The sequence below is a fragment of the Dromiciops gliroides genome, chromosome 3 (assembly GCF_019393635.1).
Source record: "Dromiciops gliroides isolate mDroGli1 chromosome 3, mDroGli1.pri, whole genome shotgun sequence".
Lineage (NCBI taxonomy): Eukaryota > Metazoa > Chordata > Mammalia > Microbiotheria > Microbiotheriidae > Dromiciops > Dromiciops gliroides.
Genome location: NC_057863.1, coordinates 550,374,165 through 550,394,194, shown reverse-complemented (window position 1 = coordinate 550,394,194; position 20,030 = coordinate 550,374,165). Strand labels below are relative to the sequence as shown.

Sequence of the window (20,030 nt, the reverse complement as noted above, 5' to 3'; positions counted from 1 at the left end):
GCTGGTTGTTGGATTCTGAATCCACTGTACTGTTCAGTCTGAGCAGTCAAAGAGACTGTAATGCTTAGCTTTGCCTTGACTGTTCACTGAGGGGATTTTGCTTACTGTCCATTTATCTTATCTTAATCATTAACTCTGGCTCTTTTTTTGGTGAGTCGGGTCCTTTCCCTGGCATCAGTCATTTTAATGATCATGAATGCATTGACCAGTGATAAAGTATGCTACCCCTGGAGAATGGTGGATACTATAGCTTTGAATAGCTTCATCAAGATGTGAAGATAAGGAAGGAGGAAGAGTTTAGCCAATTCAGGGTTAATGACCTGAGAAAGGAGAGAGAACAGAGAATAGAGTTATAAGTTAAGGCGAGTTCTCAATCAGGCATGCCATAAAAATGGAAGAATTGTATGTGAAAGGGAATTCACTTCAGTTAGCTGTCACAGTGGTCTTCCTAAAGTATAGATATGACCATGTCACCTCCCTATTTAATACTCTAGTGGACTCCCTATCACCTATCACATATAAAATCCTCTGGTTCTTCATAATTGCTTACCCCCACTTCCTCCACATATACACTTTCTAGTCTTCTGATACCCACCCACATACTTTGTGATACAGTGACACTGCCCTCCTACCTATTCCTTAAAACAAGACACTCTGTCTCTTTCTCTGGGCATTTTCACCATGCCTAAAATGCACATTCTCCTCATTGCAGCTCTTCACTGGTTTCCCTGGCTTCCTTCAAGTCCTAGTTAAAATTCTACCTTCTGCAGGAAGCTTTTCCTCTAAGACTACCCCCCCAAATTATCCTATATGTATTTTGTTTGTAGGCATGTATTAAGTAACTTCTGTGTGCCCAGGCACTGTGCTAAACCTTGAAGATACAAAGAAAGGCAAAGGAAGTTCCTGCTCTATAGAAGCTGTCAGTCTAGTAGGGGAGACAGTATGCAAACAACTATGTACAATGAAGAGAGGGAAGGCACTAGTTTTTTTTGTTTTTTGTTGTTGTTGTTTTTTTTAGTGAGGCAATTGGGGTTAAGTGACTTGCCCAGGGTCACACAGCTAGTAAGTGTTAAGTGTCTGAGGCCGGATTTGAACTCAGGTCCTGCTGACTCCAGGGCTGGTGCTCTATCCACTGCACCATCTAGCTGCCCCGAAGGCACTAGTTTTAAAGGAGATCAGGAAAAGGTTTTTAAGCTGAGACTTGAAGGAAGCCAGTTGCATATTGTTGTCTCTAACCTGGAATCATTACTTATATTTCATATTATTCCTCACCCAAATTAAATAATTGGTGCTTGACAGGAAAGAAGTAAATGTAAAAGCTGAGGTATTGCAATGAGGTTCCATGTAGAAAAGTATGATACAAATACAATGTATTTCTGAGGCATTCTCAAAAGAGTTTATTCTGACTATTTATTGGCCTCACACCTGTGCCATCAAAAAAACCCAACAAACCCTTAGACTAATTCAGAGAGAGAGAGTGGATTTCTTCTCTCCACTTTCAACCCATTATTTCTTTAGTTTGAGACTTCACTATTAATTTATTTAAGCCCTCCAACTCCAATTCTAATCCGAACTCTCAAAACATGCCTCATACTCGGAAGGTCCAGACTGAAATCCTGTCACCAACTCTGACTTCCTGTGGGACTCTAGGCAAGTATATCTCTTGGAGACTAAGTTTCTTCATCTTTATAGTACGAATAATAAGTCTTACTTTATTTTCCCCACAGGGTAGTTGTGAAGGAAATGCTTTTCAAATCTTAAAGCACTATAGAAATGTGACACCGTGGTACGGCCTCTGAAACATACTACATTTGTGACCCCTAGGCAAGTCACTTCACCTCAGTTTGCCTCAGTGTATCTCCCAGGGTTGTTGTGAAGGTTAAATGAGAGAATATTTGTAAAGTGCTTAGCAAATCTTAAAACACTATCAATTCTAGCTATTTTTAAAAATAGAATTTGGAACTGTTATCTTAAAACTGATGCCATATGTAAATGTGAACTATTGCGTTAGATTTAGAAGTTTGTTGGGGTCAGCAATATATATTCTCCCAGATACCTTGTGAATATTCAGACGTTTATTAAATGAATAAATTGAATAGAAGATGTAGTTGTATATTGCAATGTACACATGAGTAAATCTTCACTCAGAGGAATTTAGTGTTTCTACCTCTTATTTTCTCAGTTGTCATTTTTGGGCATCTTTAATTTTGTATAATTAAACTTATTTTTAGGTTAATTTTGAGAATTAAAAACATTTATTCTGTACTTCTGATTCCTTTGGTGATAGGGAACTCCCATTGATGGAAGTCTTCAGCTGTTTGGCTTTTTAATTATAAACTGTTGGAACAATAATAACAACAACAGCAACAATAGTTAACATTTATACATTACTTATATGCCAGGCACTGTGTTCAAGTGCTTCATAATTTTTATCTCATTTAAACTGAAAGGGAACTTTAGAGATGATCTAATCCAAACCTTTCATTTTATATATGAAGAAACCGGGGTATAGAGATAAGTGACTTGACTAAGGTCATACAGATAATTAGTCAATTAGACTGAACCCATTAAAATCAGTTTTTGGGTTAGAGTTCATTGGGGCTTCCATTTGTCCATACTACTACAATTTTTATTTTATTTTTTTGCTGAGAACATCAGGTGGGAAATACAGCATCCCTTATTTTTGTAGCCAAATCTGTGCTTCCTATGGTTGATAAAAAGTGCACCAATCTCACTTGTTAACTTATTTATCACTTTTAAGTTTCTCCTGATTTTTCACTTTCTGTATAGGCTTGTTTTTCCTTATTCCCCAAATGCCATCTAGTGGCTAAAGAGGTAACTACAGAAGAATGGGCTATGTGTGAAGGAAGTGTGGCTGATTTTGGTTTTCTAGAATCAAAGATTTAGAGTTAGGAAGGATGAATCTTAGGTATAGAGCTGATAAAGACCTCAGGAACTGACTAGTTCAATCCCTCATTTTACAGATTAGTAAATGAGCCTCCGTGAATGACTTGGCCACGGTCATTTTTAGTAGTAATTGTCAGAAGTGGGATTTGAACTCAGGGGCCTCTAAGTTCAGAGCCAGTACTCTTATCACTGTACCAAGACCTTAGAAATCATCTGGTCCAACCCACCTCCTTTTACTTTTTTTTTTTTTTCTTTTTCTTTTTTTTTTTTTTTTTTTGCAGGGCAATGAGGGTTAAGTGACTTGCCCAGGGTCACACAGCTAGTAAGTGTCAAGTGTCTGAGGCTGGCTTTGAACTCAGGTCCTCCTGAATCCAGGGCCAGTGCTTTATTCACTGCGCCACCTAGCTGCCCCTCCTTTTACTTTTAAGGAAAATGAGGCCCAGAGGTGTGACCATGGTCACACCAGTCTTCTGATAGTAAATGTAGTATATTTTTTTTACAAGACCATATCCTTCAGGGAGAGAGGTGCTAGATAGACATGGAACACACTAAACAACATGAACATGACTTTTATTTTAACAGACTATTTTACAGAAACATATTACGGCAATATTTAAAATTGTCATCATTTAAGATTGTTTTTGTTTTAATTTTTGCAGGGCAATGAGGGACTTGCCCAGGGTCACACAGCTAGTTAAGTGTCAAGTCTGAGGCTGGATTTGAACTCAGATACTCCTGAATCCAAGGCCAGTGCTTTATCCACTGTGCCACCTAACTGCCCCCATCATTAAAGATTGAATTAAAACTATATACAGTATTAGAAAGGAACCTATAGCATCCTTTCTCCTCCCTCCCCCAGAGAGAAAAAAAAAACACACCAAAAAACCCCAGCTCTCAGGATACTTGCAGATGCAATGCTAAGACACTACTATACTAGAGTCAAGTTACAGGGTGTCTGACTGTGGCTGATCAGACCAATATGATGAAGTTCGGCATGCTCTACTACAGGTCAGGCCATGTGAACACTTGGGGTAGATTCTCTAAATGTACTGAGTGTAAACCACTTTTTTCAAGGAGTTGAGCTGAGAAGAGGAGAGATGTAGGGCAATAGCTAGAAGGAATATGAGGTTCTTTTTTTTTTTTTTAGGAATGTGAGGTTCTAATGATGGAGACTTGAGTAGATCTGTAAAAAAGCAAAGAATGAACCCACGAATAGATGAAATGTACTTATAGGAGTGATTCTGGGGACAGTCTACTGGAGAAGAAAGGAGAGGATTTGGGATCAGGGTTACATGTACTGAGAGGGTTTGACCTTGAGCTACCTCAACAAAGGAATTGAAATAATAAAGAATGATGTTAAGGAATTTTGAAAAGATATGGGGAGAAAAGTTAACATTTTCTTAATTAAAAGATGAAGTACTCTAAGAGGTCTGAAAGAAGCTCCCTTTATGGGGAGCTGTATAGGCTATCCATTAGGCAGAATTCTGTAAAAGGATTCCCCCAGAAAAGATGGAAGTTAGATAACCTAAACTTTCCACTCAGTTGTGTGTTTTCCTCCAGGTTCTTTTCAGTATTACAGAAGCGGGAGTGGAGGAGTCAGATGATGGAAGTAATCCAAAATTGGAGTTTGTCAGTGCATGAACAATGAATGAGAGAATAAAAGGGAGTGAGTGCTTAAGAATAGAGTACGAGAGTTTAACTGGCTAAATTACAGGTTTGAGAAAGGGAAAGGATGAAAGTGGTTAGACAAAGAGTATGACAACCTGGAAAAGTACTGAGGGTAGAGGGATTGGTGGTCTTGTTGACGACAAGAATAAAATTAGGAGGGGTAAGGTATTAAGGAGAGAAGTGAAGGGGTTAAGATCAACAATGTATTTGTCAAAATTAAAAGGAACACTTTAATTAAAATAACCAAGCTCTGCCCCAGAGATGAAATGTACTCCTTTCTCTTCCTTGAAGAGGTAGGGGACTATGTGTGTGGAACACTATTGGTAACACTGCTATTACCTGTTGATATGTAGGTTAGTTTTGTTGAAGTGCCTTTCTTTTTTTCTTTTTATCCTTTGTTGGACCATTGGGTTGTAGAAGAGATATATTCAGAACCAAAGGTAATGTAAAAACAAAAGGTAGCGATGGAAATTTTTTTTTAAAGGATATATTTCCTTAGTTTTGCAAATCTTATAAAAGGGCTTTAAACTAAAAAGGAACAAGTGAGAAACCTACCTTTTTACCATAAATCTGTGTCATATTGTCACATATTGTCACATACAAATATTGCAGACTAGATAGTATAGAGATTAATGACTATAATGTAACCGCTATTGCCCAGGTCATTAGAGAGAATGAAATGCCCTAAAATAATATCAAAGACCTTCAGCAATTTATAGGAGCTAAGAGACAAATTTGACTACATAATTATAACTGAGACATAGTCCATTGAGATCCTTCATTGGAATGTGTTTCTGAAAGCATGTATCCTAGCCAAAAGGCATGGGATAGATTGGAGGGAGGGGAGAGGAGGGAAGAATAGTAACATTATAAGGATATACATATACAAATATTCAGAAACCAGAGTGTGGGAGAGCATTTGGGTGAAGATCAATATGGAGGCTTGATAGAGTTGTGTGTGGGGAAATTCAACTATTTTGCATCTGTTTGAGCTATATTATATTCTGAATTTAATGACTATAAGACATTTCCATATACAAAGTAGAGCAGAGGATTATATGTGAAACCACAGATCTGTGTTCTATATAGCTTACTCTTTTAGTCACCAGGTTGAGTCAGCAAGTATTTAAGTACCTACTATGTGCCAGGTGTTAATATTTAAGTGCTAGGGATACAAAGGCAAAAAATCCAGTGCCTGCTTTCAAAGAGTTCACAGTTTTTTGGGGAAGACAATATGCAAACAACCATGTAAAAACTGGTTATGTACAGGATAAATTAGAAATATTCAACACAGGGAAGATGCTAACAATAAGGAATATCAGGAAAGGCTTCTTGTAGAAAATGTATAATAAATTAAATATGTTACTTTCAAGGCTGTCACACTCGTCTATCTAAACTTCTGTTCTCATGTGAATTTTTAAAAATGCTTCAGTGACCCTATTTTCCTTTCTTCCTTTTTTGGCAACACATGCTAGTTCCCTCACCAAAGAAAGAAAGAAAAACAATCCTTTCAACAAATAAGTTTAGTCAAACAGAAGACTCCTACATATTTGACATGCCACCCTCTATGTATTTCTCATTCTGTACCTTGAGTCCATCACCTCTGTCAGAAGGTGGTTAGCATGTTTCATCATTGGTCCTTTGGAGTTGTATTGGTTGTTACATTGATCATAGTTCTTAAGTCTTTCAGAGTTCTTTTACTTTACAGTGTTGTTACTCTGTAAATTATTCTTTGTTCTGCTCAATTTTTTTCTTTATCATTTCATACAAGTCCTTCCCAGGGTTTTTGCAATGACCTATTTGGTTATTTCTGTTATCTTATGGCAAAATAATACTGCATTCTTGTACTATAATTTGTCCAACCATTCTTTTTGGTGGGCACCCCCTTTGTTTCCTGTAGCAAACAATCCTTTGCTACAACAAAAAAGCACTAAATATTTTTGTATATGAATCTTTTTCTTCTTCAAAGAGTATGCACAATTGCTTAGCATAATGGCTAGATTAATAATTCACAGCTCTACATTAGTTTTTCTGTTTTTCCACAGCCTCTCACAATTATCATTTCCTTCTTTCTAATCTGAGAGGTGTGAGTTAGAACCTAAAAATTGTTTTAATAAAGATTTCTGTAATTAATGACATGGAATATTTTCCATGTCTATAGCATAGATTTCTTTGAAAACTGCTATTGGACACTTTGTCCATTTATTTATTTATTGGGGAATGACTGCCATTCTTGTGTATTTGAATCAGTTCTTTATATTTTAGATACCAGTCCTCTGTCAGATACTTGCCGCAGTTTTTTTTTCATTAATTAACTGTTTTCCTCCTGATTTTAATCTCTGATTTTATTGTTTAAAAAAAGTTTTAAATTTTATGTAATCAAGATTGTCTTTTTATTTTAATTTTAATTTATTTGTCATCATTCTTTCTATCTCTTGTTTTGTCATGGACTCTTACTCTATCCATAGTTTTGAAAGGTATTATCTTCCTTGCTCCTCTGATTTGTTTATGATGTGAGCTTTTATATTTAGGTCATGTATCCATTTGGAACATATTGTGGTATATGGTGTGAGATGTTGGTCTAAACCTAATTTCTGCCAGACTGCTTTCCAGTTTTCCCAGCAGTTTTAGTCAAATGGTGAGTCCTTACCCCCATAGTCGGGGTCTTTGGGTTTTTCAAACACTATGTTACTATGTTCATTTGCTTCTGTATGGTATGTGCCTAATCTCTTCTACCAATTCACTTTTTTGTTTTTTAGCTATTACTAAATAGTTTTGTTGACTACTGCTTTATGGTAGTTTGGTTGCTAGGCCACTTCTGCCCTTTTAAATTATTTCCCTAGATATTAGTGACCTTTTGTTCTAACAGTTGAATTTTTTTGTTATTTTTCTAATTTTTAAAAAAGTAATCATTTGATAGTTGTATTGGTATGGCCCTGAGTAAGAAAGTTATTTTAAATAATAGTCATTTTATTATGTTGACACACACCCTTCCCCTCAGCTATGAGCTGTCTCTCCATTTATTTAGGTCTCTTTATTTCTGTAAAGATTGTTTTATAGTAGTATTCATATAGTCCTTCGGGGATCTTAGTTAGGTGGACTCATAAATATTTTATATATTTTGATGTTATTTTGAATAGAATTTCTCTATCTTCCTGCTGAGTTTTGTTGATAATAAATCGAAAGGCTGGTGATTTATGTGGATTTATTTTGTTCCTTGTCAGATAGCATGATAATGGCTATTCTTGTGTTACCTTTTGTCTTAATGGAAGGACCTCTAATTTTTCTGTTACATAAAATTCTATCTCTTGGTTTTAGATAGATACTATTTACCATATTGAGGAGAGATCCCAATATTCCTATGATTTTTTTTTAACCTAGAATTGAGTTTTATTTTATCAAAGGCCTTTTCTGCATCTGTGATTTAACATTGTGATTTTGCTTGTTTTTGCTATATAGTTTTATTATGTTTATCATTTTCTTAATATTAACTCAATCAACAAGTATTTATTAAACAACTACACTGTACCAGCCACTGACCTTAGCCACTGGGGATAAAAGTACAAAGAAAGAAACAATTCACACTCACAAAGAGCTTGTGTTCTAATAATTGAGCCAACCTTGTATTTCTAGTGTAAATACCAGTTGATCATAGTGTACAGTCTTTTTTATATATTCCTGGAGATTCTTTTTTTGTTGTTCAGTCATTTCATTGTGTCCAACTCTTTCATGACCCCATTTGGGGTTTTCTTGGAAAAGATACTGGAGTAATTCCCTATTTCCTTTTCCACCTCATTTTACAGATGAGGAACTTGGGCAAACCAGGGTTAAGTGACTTGCTCAGGATCAGCTAGTAAGTGTCTGAGATCAGATTTGAACTTAGGTCCTATTGACTCCATGCCTAGCATTCCATCCACTGCGCCACCTAGCCTCCCCCCCCCCCCCCCCCCCCGCATATTTATCCCAGATGTTTGTGTCAGTATCCATTAAGGATATTCTTTGATTTGTTTCAGGTTTGGGTATTAAGACCATATTTGTATTGTAGAAAGAACTTGGGGACCTCTCTTCTGCAAAGGTGTGGGGTATGAGTATCTTCTATTATTGTCCTCCTTCTGAACCAAGCTTGTTCTTTATAAGTTTGCAACAGTTACAGTCAGTTCTGCCATAATGAGTATTTTGAAAGTATGAATTTGTTCCAATGAGACTGATACATCAGGGAACATTTTTAACATAACCCAAATTTTGAATTGACTTCTTCGTGATTGTTCCATGAGAAAACTGTAATGCACATTCTGTAACCCACTTTCACAAGCAAAACTTCAGGTCTTTGTCAAGGTAAAGTGCTAGTGTAGTGTATATTTTTCCGGGAGGAGGAAGGCTGGTCCACACTCTCCTTCTTTTCCCTTTTCCCCATGGCTGAAACCCCCTGAGGCCAAAGAGTCATAGTCTGCCCACCTTGCTTCAGGCTTTGCCAGCCTAGCCCATGGAAAGTGAGAACTGGGGTTATAGGAGAAACAGCAGCTGGAGGCCATGGATGGTTGTCACTATTTATTGCAGTGATTATGTATTAGCCATTTAACATGTATAGAACTCTGCTATTTAACTGTTGTTTTTTTTTTTAGTCTTATATTTTTTCCATTTTATTTAATTTCGTTTTCCTGCGATTTCTCTTGCACATTTTTGCATAGCATGATGCTTTTTAAGGAAGGCATCTCTCAAGTTATAGCAGAATTGACAGCACTTTTGACTTTTTTATGCGAGATTCTTTACATTTACATTGTTGTCATTGTGTATTTTTTCTTTTGTCTGCTTCACTATGCATCATTTCATGTAGATCTTTCCATGCTTCTATATTTGCCATATTTATAATTTCTTATATAATAATAATATTCATGAACCACAATTTGTTTAGCCATTCCCTAGTTGATGAGCATCTTTTTGGTTTCCAGTTCTTTGCATTCACAAAAAGTATTGCAATAAACATTTTGGTGTATATTAAGGGACTTTTTCCTTATCAATAGCCTCCTTGGCATATAAGCCTGGTAATGGAATCTATAGTTAAAAAGATAGGAACATTTTAAACACTTTATTTCGTAGTTCACAGGTCCATCAACAATGTACAAATGTGCCTCTCTTCCCACAAAACCTTCAATGTTGACTAATCTCATATTTTGTTATCCTTGTCAAAGTACTGTTTTGGTTTGCATTGGTTGTTGATAAGTTTGAATTAAAAAAAAAACTATTCATATCCTTAGATCACTTTTCTAATAGGGAATAACTTTTCATTTTATGTATGTCAGTTAATTATTTCTATATTGTGGGTACCAAACACAAGAGAAATTTGGTACAAAAATATTTTTCCCATTTGACTGCTATCTCCATATTGAGTTCCCAATTAATATTAATACTTTCTTTAATGGCCCTTTATTGAATATAATTTTTATTGCATAGTTTTTAGTAAAGGTTGATTTAATATTTCTGCTTTTCTGTATTTGTGAGTTTTCTGTGCCTTACTGCATAGTCAGTTTTTGTAAAGGTGCCTTGCACAGCTGAAAATATGTATACTTTGTGTTTCTATTCTCTAATCACCAGAGAGCTATAAAATCTAACTTTTCTAGAATTTTCTTTAGGTCTTTAACTTCCTTCTTGTTTATCTTTTGTCTAGTATTGAGTGGGAGTGCATTGAGATCCCCTTGGTATTATAATTTTATTTTCTATTATGAATCTGGAATTTATTCCTGTTAGTTTTCCTTAGAATATTTAGAAGATATCTCATTTGGTGCATATATATTTTAAATATTGATAATAATTCATTGTCTATGCTTTCTTTAAACCAAGCATAATAAAATTTTCTTTTGAATTGCTTTTTTTTTTTTTAAGTGAGGCAATTGGGGTTAAGTGACTTGCCCAGGGTCACACAGCTAGTAAGTGTTATGTGTCTGAGGCCGGATTTGAACTCAGGTACTCCTGACTCCAGAGCCAGTGCTCTATCCACTGTGCCATCTAGCTGCCCCTTGAATTGCTTTTTAAAAAAATTATTTATTTAGAATTTTTCCCCACCTTACATGTAAAAACAAATTGTAACATCAATTTTTAAAACTTTGTGTTCCAAATTCTTATGCTTCCTCCCTATTCTCCCCTTAAGAACTTAAGCAATTCAATATAAGTTATACATATGCGGTTGTGCAAAACAGCAGACAAAAAAATGAATTTCTTCTAATCAAATCAGTCTTTAGTGTTATGCTCTCTGAGGGATTATGATTACTTACTATCCCTGCTTTTTTGAGTTTACCTGAATTGTAAAAGATTTTTCTCTAGTCCTTTAATTTAACTCTTTTTAAACCTTTGTTTCAACTTCCTTCCAATGAGGGTTAAGTGACTTGTTCAGGGTCATACAGCTAGTAAGTGTCAAGTGTCTGAGGCCGGATTTGAACTCAGGTCCTCCTGAATCCAGGGCTGGTGCTTTATCCACTGTGCCATCTAGCTGCCCCCTTCGCACTCTTTACATAGAAGAAAAGGGTATTGAAAGGGGAGATTACACAATACTAATTACCTATATTTAATAACAACCTGCTAATATTCTACTGCTCTTCTCTTCTACTTGCCTTGTCCTTAGTCATGGTTTTTTGTTTTTTGTTTTTGTTTTTTTGTGAGGCAGTGAGGGTTAAGTGACTTGCCCAGGGTCACACAGCTAGTAAGTGCCAAGTGTATGAGGTTGGACTTGAACTCAGGTCCTCCTGAATCCTGGGCCGGTGCTTTATCCACTGCACCACCTAGCTGCCCTTTAGTGATGGTTTCTTTCTCTCTCTCTCTTTTTGTGAGACAATTGAGGTTAAGTGACTTGCCTAGGGTCAAACAGCTAGTAAGCGTTAAGTGTCTAAGGCCGGATTTGAACTCAGGTACTCCTGACTCCAGGTCTATCCATTACGCCACCTAGCTGTCCCTTAGTCATGGTTTCTTATCTTTGCTTTCTCTTCTTCCAGTGTAATTTTCAAGGAGACTCTTATGCTTGCTTCATTTTTTCCAGGAATTCCAATAGTCTGTAGCTTTGCTTGTGATAATGTAAATTCTTGGGTTTTATCTCTTGAGTTTCTCTGGCTCCATAATATTTTTGTCATTATTTTCTTTCGTTAACTTATTTTCTCAGCCTTCCTTCTCCAATTAGGACTTTGTGTTGGGGTAGGCTCTGTGTACTTCTATAAGAAAACAGTGGAGCTTTCTTTGATCTGGGTCTCTATTGTCTAGGTAAAACCTATATAATCTTTTTTTAATTTTTTTAGTGAGGCAATTGGGGTTAAGTGACTTGCCCAGGGTCACACAGCTAGTAAGTATTAAGTGTCTGAGGCCGGATTTGAACTCAGGTCCTACTGAATCCAGGGCCAGCGCTCTATCCACTCTAGATAATCTTTATAACACTACGTTTCAGAAATATCTTCAGCCGCAGGTCTGAGATGGGATGGTTTTGATTTTGGGCATTCAGATTTCAACCCTGTAGGTTCAAGTCCTGGTTCTGAGTTGCACTAACATTAAGTATATGCTCCAGAAATTCTTGGTTAGACTCCTTCCTTTGGTCCCATCTACTTTATCTCCATACTGGGTTTCAGTGTCCAGACTTGTATGGGTTCCTGTGCTCTTCCATCTGGAAGACTTGCATTCCCTGACAGCTTTTCTATCTGTGTGGACCTTGTCTGACAAAATGCAGTTTAGTCTAGTTTCTCCATAGATTTCTTTGTCATTACTAGGTGTGGAGCTATTTCTTTCATATCTGTTAAGAGTAGTTTTGAGAGTGCCACGGTGTTGTTTCCAATCATTCCACTATCTTGAGGAAAAGCCTTTGTGCATCTTTTTATATGATAGAGTAGCTAATAACTTTTTTTAAAACATTGATTTTGATACCTTCTAGTAATTATTTTATATCAACTTAATTTTCCAATATATCATTCTACTACACCCCAAAAGCCACTTCTTTACCAGGGAATTAAAAAAACCCCAGTAGTTTAGCAAAACTAACACATTAAACAAGTTTAACATTATAGGTAGTGTGCCATGCCTGTAGTCCTTTATCCTTGCAAAAATAAAGGGAGAGAGATGCATTCTCATATTTTCTTCAGGGTCAAGTTTATTCATTATTATTATCATACTGTGTTCAGATTTTATTTTATTGTTGTTTTTTACATTTATATTATTGTAGTCCTTATTGTTTTCTTTGTTCTGCTTATTTAATTTTGTGTCTGTTTATATACCTTTTCCCATGCTTCTCTGCATTCTTCATATTCATCTTTTTTTACTGTGCAGTAATATTTTAGTATGTTCATGTCACATAATTTTTAGCCCTTCCCCTACATACATTTCCAGTTTCTTGCTACTTAAAAAAAAATGCTATTATGGATATTTTACTGTTTATAATGGATTTCTTTCTTTCTTTGACCCATTTTGGCTATATGTCTTCCAGTGGGATCTTTGGATCAATGGGTATGGGCATTTTAGTCAATTTGCAAAATTCCAAATTGCTTTCCTGAATGATTTGACCAATTCATAGCTTCAGTAACAGCAGAACCTGTCATTTCATAAACCCTCCTACCCCCAACACTGCCTATTCATATTTATACATTTTAATATTAAAGATCATACTACAAAAAAATTAGAAGAAACCAGATCAGGTCCCAGCTGTTGGTAGAAAACAGATTCTTACCCAAACAAGGAATAGCAGGCATAAATGTTTAAATAAGTAACTTTGTCTTCATGAAATTGAAAAGATTTAACCTAAATAAAATCAACAGTTAGGATAAGAAGGGAAGCAATTGACTAGGAAAAACATCTTTACAACAAATATCTCTGACAAGGGTCTGATATCCAGTATATCTAGCAAACTGATACAAATATGTATATAAATACACACACAAATTGTGATCTAGCCCACTCGGTCTACTAGCTGACTCTAGGCACTAGGACATGCTTCAGCTTCATACGGTATCCAGCCAACACCCCAGGCCATCTTACCATCTGTCATAAATGCTTGTTAAAGCATTTATGAGCACTTATGATGTTCCAGGCACTTTGTGTGCAAATGTAAGCAAAAAAAACCAAAAACAGTCCTACCCTCAAGGAGTTTACATTCAACTAAGAGAAGTCAACATGTAAAAAGAAGTTAAAAAGTTGGGACAAAGGAAGAAGGAAGGTTGGGGCTGGAACGTGAGAGTCTGGATTACAACCTGGTGAGAAATGAAGAAATGGCTGGCCAATAGAGGTTTTGGGGAAGAGCTAGCCATCCAAGAGAGAAGCCCTGCAATGGCAGGACAAGGGGTACTTTTGAGGTGTAAATTCTAGGGTTAAAGTGATATTCCAGGATGAAGAGTTTTATGGGAGAAGTCTAGATTGCAGCCTGGTGAGAAAAGAAGAGTCCTTCCCCCACCTCTTTGCTTACTCCTCTCCAGGACATAACTCCCTTCCCTGGTCACCTCTTTCCAATAGGCATTGTCTTCCCCTATTAGAATGTAAGCTTCTTGAAGGCAAGGACCCTCTTTTTAAATCTTTGTATCCCCAGTGTGCATTGTCTGACGCATGAAAAAAGCACTTAATAAAATACTTTTCCACTCATTCATATCAAGCCTTGATTAGATGGAAACCTTGAAAGAGAGAGAAGGAATTCCAGTGAGTAGGAACAAAGGGGAGTTCTCTGACAAGAGTGAAATGGACAAATAGGGACCTCATCAACTATTTTAGATTTATAAAAGTCATGTCTACTCATTCTTTGAGCCTTACTTCCCAGATTGGAACTTTGTGTTAAGGCTAAGCTCTGTGGACTGCTAATAAAACTTAGATGCCCTTGTATGGTACTGGCCTATTTTATTTTGTGTCCTTGCTGCTGGGGTCAACAAAAGGCCCATGACCCTGTTTTGCTCTGTGGGTTTGGTTCCAAGATACCTGTGTTGAATGACTCTGCCAGGAGGCCGAGTCCCAGATGCCCTCTTTGAGATTAGAGCTACAACACTGCATTTCTCTTCTATTCTTTTGATCTGGGTCCTTTATCCTGGACCACCGCTTTTTTTTTTTTTTTTTTTTTGAGATATTTTATTTTTTCCGTTACATGTAAAGATAGTTCTCAACTTTTGTTTATACATGCTTTACACTTTCAGATTTTTCTCCCTCCCTCCCTCCCCTCCCTCCCCCCCTCCCCTAGACAGCAGGTAATCTGATATAGGTTATATCTATATATATCTATACATATACATATAGATATATATATACACACACATATATATACACATAATAACATTAATCCTATTTCTGCATTAATCCTGTTACAAGAGAAAGAATCAGAGCAGTGATGCAAAACCTCAAAATAGAAAAAAAAAACAACAGCACCCAAAACAAAAGAAATAATATGGTTCAATCAGCATCTATACTCCACAGTTCTTTCTTTCTTTTTTTTTTCTTGGATTTGGAGATCCTCTTCTATCATGAGTTCCCTGGAACTCTTCTGTACCATTGCATTGGTGAGAAGAATATAGTCCATCACAGTAGGTCAACACTCAATGTTGATGATACTGTGTACAATGTTCTTCTGGTTCTGCTCATCTCACTCATCATCAGCTCATGTAAGACCCTCCAGGTTTCTCTGAACTCTTCCTGCTCATCATTTCTTACAGCACAATAGTATTCCATTGTATTCATATAGCACAACTTGTCCAGCCATTCCCCAATTGATGGGCACCCCCTCAACTTCCAATTCCTTGCTACCACGTAAAGAGCAGCTATAAATATTTTTGTACATGTGGGTCCCTTTCCCCCTTCCATGATTTCTTTGGGCAAAAGACCTAAAAGTGGGATTGCTGGGTCAAAGGGTATGCACAGCTTTATCGCCCTTTGGGCATAATTCCAAATTGCTCTCCAGAATGGTTGGATCAGCTCACAGCTCCACCAACAATGCATTAGTGGACCACCGCTTTTACAAAGTTCTTGCCCTAGTTGCTTGCCTATGGCTTGCATTTGTGATCTTTTCCTGGAAAATTGGTCTACCTTGGTTTCTGCATAGTCTGTCACTGCCCTGGTTCCTCCTCCAAAATCTCGACTGGTCTTTGAGAGTCATGTATAGAAGGTGGAAGCAAGAGTTCATAATGGAGGACAAATGCAAAATCATAAATATAAAATATTAAAATGTCATGGTTCTATAAGGAGCGTCAGAACCTTGTGAATTAATATAGAATGGCAGAAGCAGAATCAAAGTGTAAATGAAAACAACAATAAGGCAGTTGACCTGAGTTCGTGCTAAACTTATGAGAAAATACACATTCCTCCTTTCATTAAAGCAATGTGAAATACTTTGGTATATACAAAATGAAAGCAAAGTCAACAAAAAGGTTGTTTTAAAAATCACATTGAGATGGGCAGCTAGGTGGCACAATAGATAGAGCACCGGCCCTGGAGTCAGGAGGACCTGAGTTCAAATCCGGCCTCAGACACTTAACACTTACTAGCTGTATGACCCTGGGCAAGTCACTTAACCCCAATTGCCTCACCAAAAAAAAAAATCATATTGAGGAAAAGGAGAGTGATCAAAGATGGGAGAAGGATGCTTTAGCTACACAGTACAATGGTAACAAATTATGGAGAGAAGGGAAAGCTGTTCAAGTCTACATTTGTTTCAGTTCTACAAAAGAGAATGATCTCCAGATTAGAAAGGATACAACAAGAAATGGCAAATAGGGAAGTATACCCAGAAGAAGTAGGGAGTTAGAGAACATCTAGGTTTCCTTGGAATATAAGTTAGTGGATTCTTTATGTACTGATAGAATTGACACATGTGATTACTGAGCCACCAGCAGTGATCTTTGAAATTTCATAGGAGCAGGAGAGTTACTTTAGGGTTGGAGAATAAAATAAGCTAGAAGAGAAATTAATTGGAGAATAAAAACTAGACAAGAGGTTAGAGGCTATTTAGGCCTGCTGTTCATTTTATATATGAGTAACTTAGGTCCTCAGTTAATTGACCTGCCCAATGTACTATGGAGAGTATTTTTTCTGACTGTAAGTCTGGTGTTTTTTCCACTGTCTTGTGCTCTTGCCAGGTAAAAACAAACAGGAAGGGAAAGGCCTCTTTAAGCCAGTGAGCTTGACTTAAATTCTTGGCAAAATCCTAGAGTATATTATTAAAGGGATGGTTAGTGAACATCTAGAAAAGGTAGTGGTGATTATAGAGAGCACAGAATCAATATATTTACCCATGTTTCCTTTTTGGACAGCTACTAAACTGGTAGTTGAAGGAATGCATTGAGCTAGGTCCCTAATACAGTTGGTTAGATTAAAATAGTTATTAATAGCCCCAATTCAACTTGCTATAAACTGACATTCAGAAATATTTGTGAAAGTTGAGAGTAGGGTGGCTCAATCTGGGGAAGCTTTTGGTCTTTTAAAGGTGAAGAAAAAGTGTCAAGTGTCTGAGGCTAGATTTGAACTCAGGTCCTTCTGAATCCAGGACTGGTGCTTTATCTACTGCACCACCTAGCTGCCCCCAAAGAAAATTATTTTAAAAGATGAAATGCCTCAAGAACCAGAAATGCTTTATGATGGCAGCTCAAAAAATAATACATAGAAAGGCTCCTGTGTCAACAGTTACATTCATTGCATTTGTTTTTTGTTTGTTTTTAACCTGCAACAATTTCTAAAAATGAATGTTCTCTGAAACTTGTTGACTCCATGATGAATACAAAGTGTAGAAAACAATTTTCTTTTGTTCTGTTGTCTGTGGTTTCTTTTATTTAGTTTGCGTTTGTTTGCTATTCATACATTAGGAAAAAGATGTTTGATTTCTAAAGTATTTGCAACAAAAATTAAAAATATTTAAAAGTGAATTCAGCTAATAAATCTTACCATTAGGATCTAAAGTTGGAAAAGACCTTAGAAATTATTTAGTACAAAAGTTTCATTTTACACATGAAAAAAATGTGTATTCAAAGAGGTTAAAATGTATTTATATGACTGAATAAATTTTTTACATTAAAAATTTCAAATATCATACCTTTATGGACATGGCAATTTAGAGTATATTTTGTTTTTAAACTTTACAAAATTACTTCATGCTTAAAAAATAGCTATTAAATGAAAATTCAATTATTTCCCAAATTGTCTTCCCATATATCAGAAGATTTAAAAATTTCTGATAATTTTGTATTTGAAAATACCCCCCCCCCCCCCATGCACACACACTATGTTTTGGGAGCCTGACTTATGCTTCTAACTGTATGGAGAGCTTCAAGAATGGAAGTATACTTCTCAGGTTCAGATTACAACTCATTTGTAACTTAGAATCTTTTGAGAGTTGATTGGGAAACTAGGAGGATGTGCCTATATTCATGAAGCCAGTACGTGTCAGAGATAGGACCTGAACCTCAGATCTTCCTGTTGAAGCCAGCTGTCTCTCTGTACCGTGTTGCTGTTGCTCTAACAATATGTCAGTAAGTGGCTAGTCCAGACTGAGTGGCACAGACAACAAATGCTATTAAAGTTCAAACAAGGAAGCGCTCACAGTGTATAGTGGTGTGGTGTAGTACTGGACTTAGGAAAACCTGGATTCAGATTCAGTTGTATGATCGTGAGCCAGTCATTTAAAACTGTTTTACCATTTGACTCCTAAGATGTAAAATGGGAATAACATCAATTTTAATATGTATCTCACAAGAATATTGTGACAAACAAATGAGATTGTATAAACCACTATGTAAATCTAGGGGGAAACCTAAGTCATTAATATTCATTATTAATATTTGGAGAGGAAGTTTTCAGAAAATCTTTCATATAGAATATGGAAGCTGAGCTAGTCCTTAAAGTATGGATGAGCTTTAGAGATGACAGGGCATAATAACGGGAATAGATATGGAAGAAAAGGAGAAAGGAGTGTTCAGGGTAGGATGAAGAGACCTACCTGATAAAAACGGGGAAATATATATCTTTTTTTTTGCAGGGCAATGAGGGTTAAGTGACTTACCCAGCTAGTAAATGTCAAGTGTCTGAGGTCAAATCTGAACTCAGGTCCTTCTGAATCCAGGGCTGGTGCTTTCTCCACTGCACCATCTAGCTGCTCCCAGGAAAGGGAATTATTAAGATGATATTGAAAATATTTTTTATCAGTTTTGTAGACATTGGGAAGCAATTGAAGTTTTCAAGCAAGGAATTAGAAGAATAACATAAAAGCAAATATTTGATGAATTTTGAACTGCCTCCGTGTGTGGGATGAATTGGAAGGGGAAGAGAATGGAAAGAAACAGGGAGATTAGGAGACTTTTGTAATAGGTATGTCTTGAAGAAATAATGATCTAAAGCTAGGTCAGTTGCTGTGGGAATGGACTCTGTCTTTAAGATGCCATACTCTTAGGTTTTTCTTTACTTTCTCTTACTAGGAACCAAACCTTCATACCACTTCTAGCCACTTTCCCCTATCACTCCCCAGCTTTTTAAGATTCCTTTAGCATGTTTTCATCAATGCTTAGGATGTAAACCACTTGAGGGCAGGGCCTGTCTTGCTTATATTTTCTTATATTTGTATCACATGGTAAGAAAGTCATTAAGAAGGAAAACTTGATAGGACAATGATTGCTTAAATGTGGAGACAAGAGAGAAAAAGGAGTTGGTCCACCCTAAAGCTTCTAGCTTGTCTGACCAGTAGGATGATAATAGAAACAATAATACTACCCTATAGTTGTGTGATATTTTATAGTTTTCCTAATGCTTTTATATATGTTCAGCTTTTTGATGCTTGCTACAAAGGTTATCTTCTCCCATGATTTTCCAAAGCACAAAGTGCTTCTATACCTGGCAAGTGGTTACCTGGATTCTCTTTAAACTCTTCAGATAGGGAACTCACTCTCTTATGAGATAAGATAGACTATAGACTTTTTTAAAAAATTAGCTTAGATTAACCTTTCTGGAACTATCTGGTGCAATGAGGCCCCTGACTGGACTATGATTCTAGACTGGCATAACTTATTCAAAATACATAGAATAGTTAAAGAGGTAACTCGGTGACTCATTTTGTAGCTCGTATAATTAATAGGATTTAAATCATGGTGTGTTTTGTTAAACTTTTCTCTACTTTCAAGAAAATATTTCCAAATGCTTTGTTTAATCTTAATCATATGTGAAATAATTAATGTAAGCTAATCTTTTTTGTATGTTTTCTTTACTCTCTTAAAGTACCAAAAGAATTGGTGGAGCTCCATTTGAAACTGATGAGGAAGATTGGTAAATCTGTAACAGCAGACAGATGGGAAAAATATTTGATTAAGGTAAATATTTTAAAAATCATCTACTAATGAGATATTGCCTTTCTCAACATAAACTTTATGATTTTACTTTGCACAAAATAAAAATTTGGAAAGCTAGTCCTACTGATATAACATTAAATAATTATACGTATTACAAAGTATAATGAGTACATAGCAAAATTGACATGTGATATC

General features: G+C 36.2%; 1 protein-coding gene across 2 annotated transcripts in view; it reads left to right on the top strand.

The window, feature by feature from the left end:
- RSF1 (remodeling and spacing factor 1) overlaps positions 1-20,030 on the top strand; it is a 133,264-nt gene that overhangs the window by 22,436 nt on the left and 90,798 nt on the right. For both annotated transcript variants that reach the window (XM_043991533.1, XM_043991532.1), the window contains exon 2: positions 19,765-19,856. In XM_043991533.1, coding sequence (XP_043847468.1) covers positions 19,765-19,856 — 92 coding nt within the window. The remainder of the gene's footprint in view (positions 1-19,764; positions 19,857-20,030) is intronic.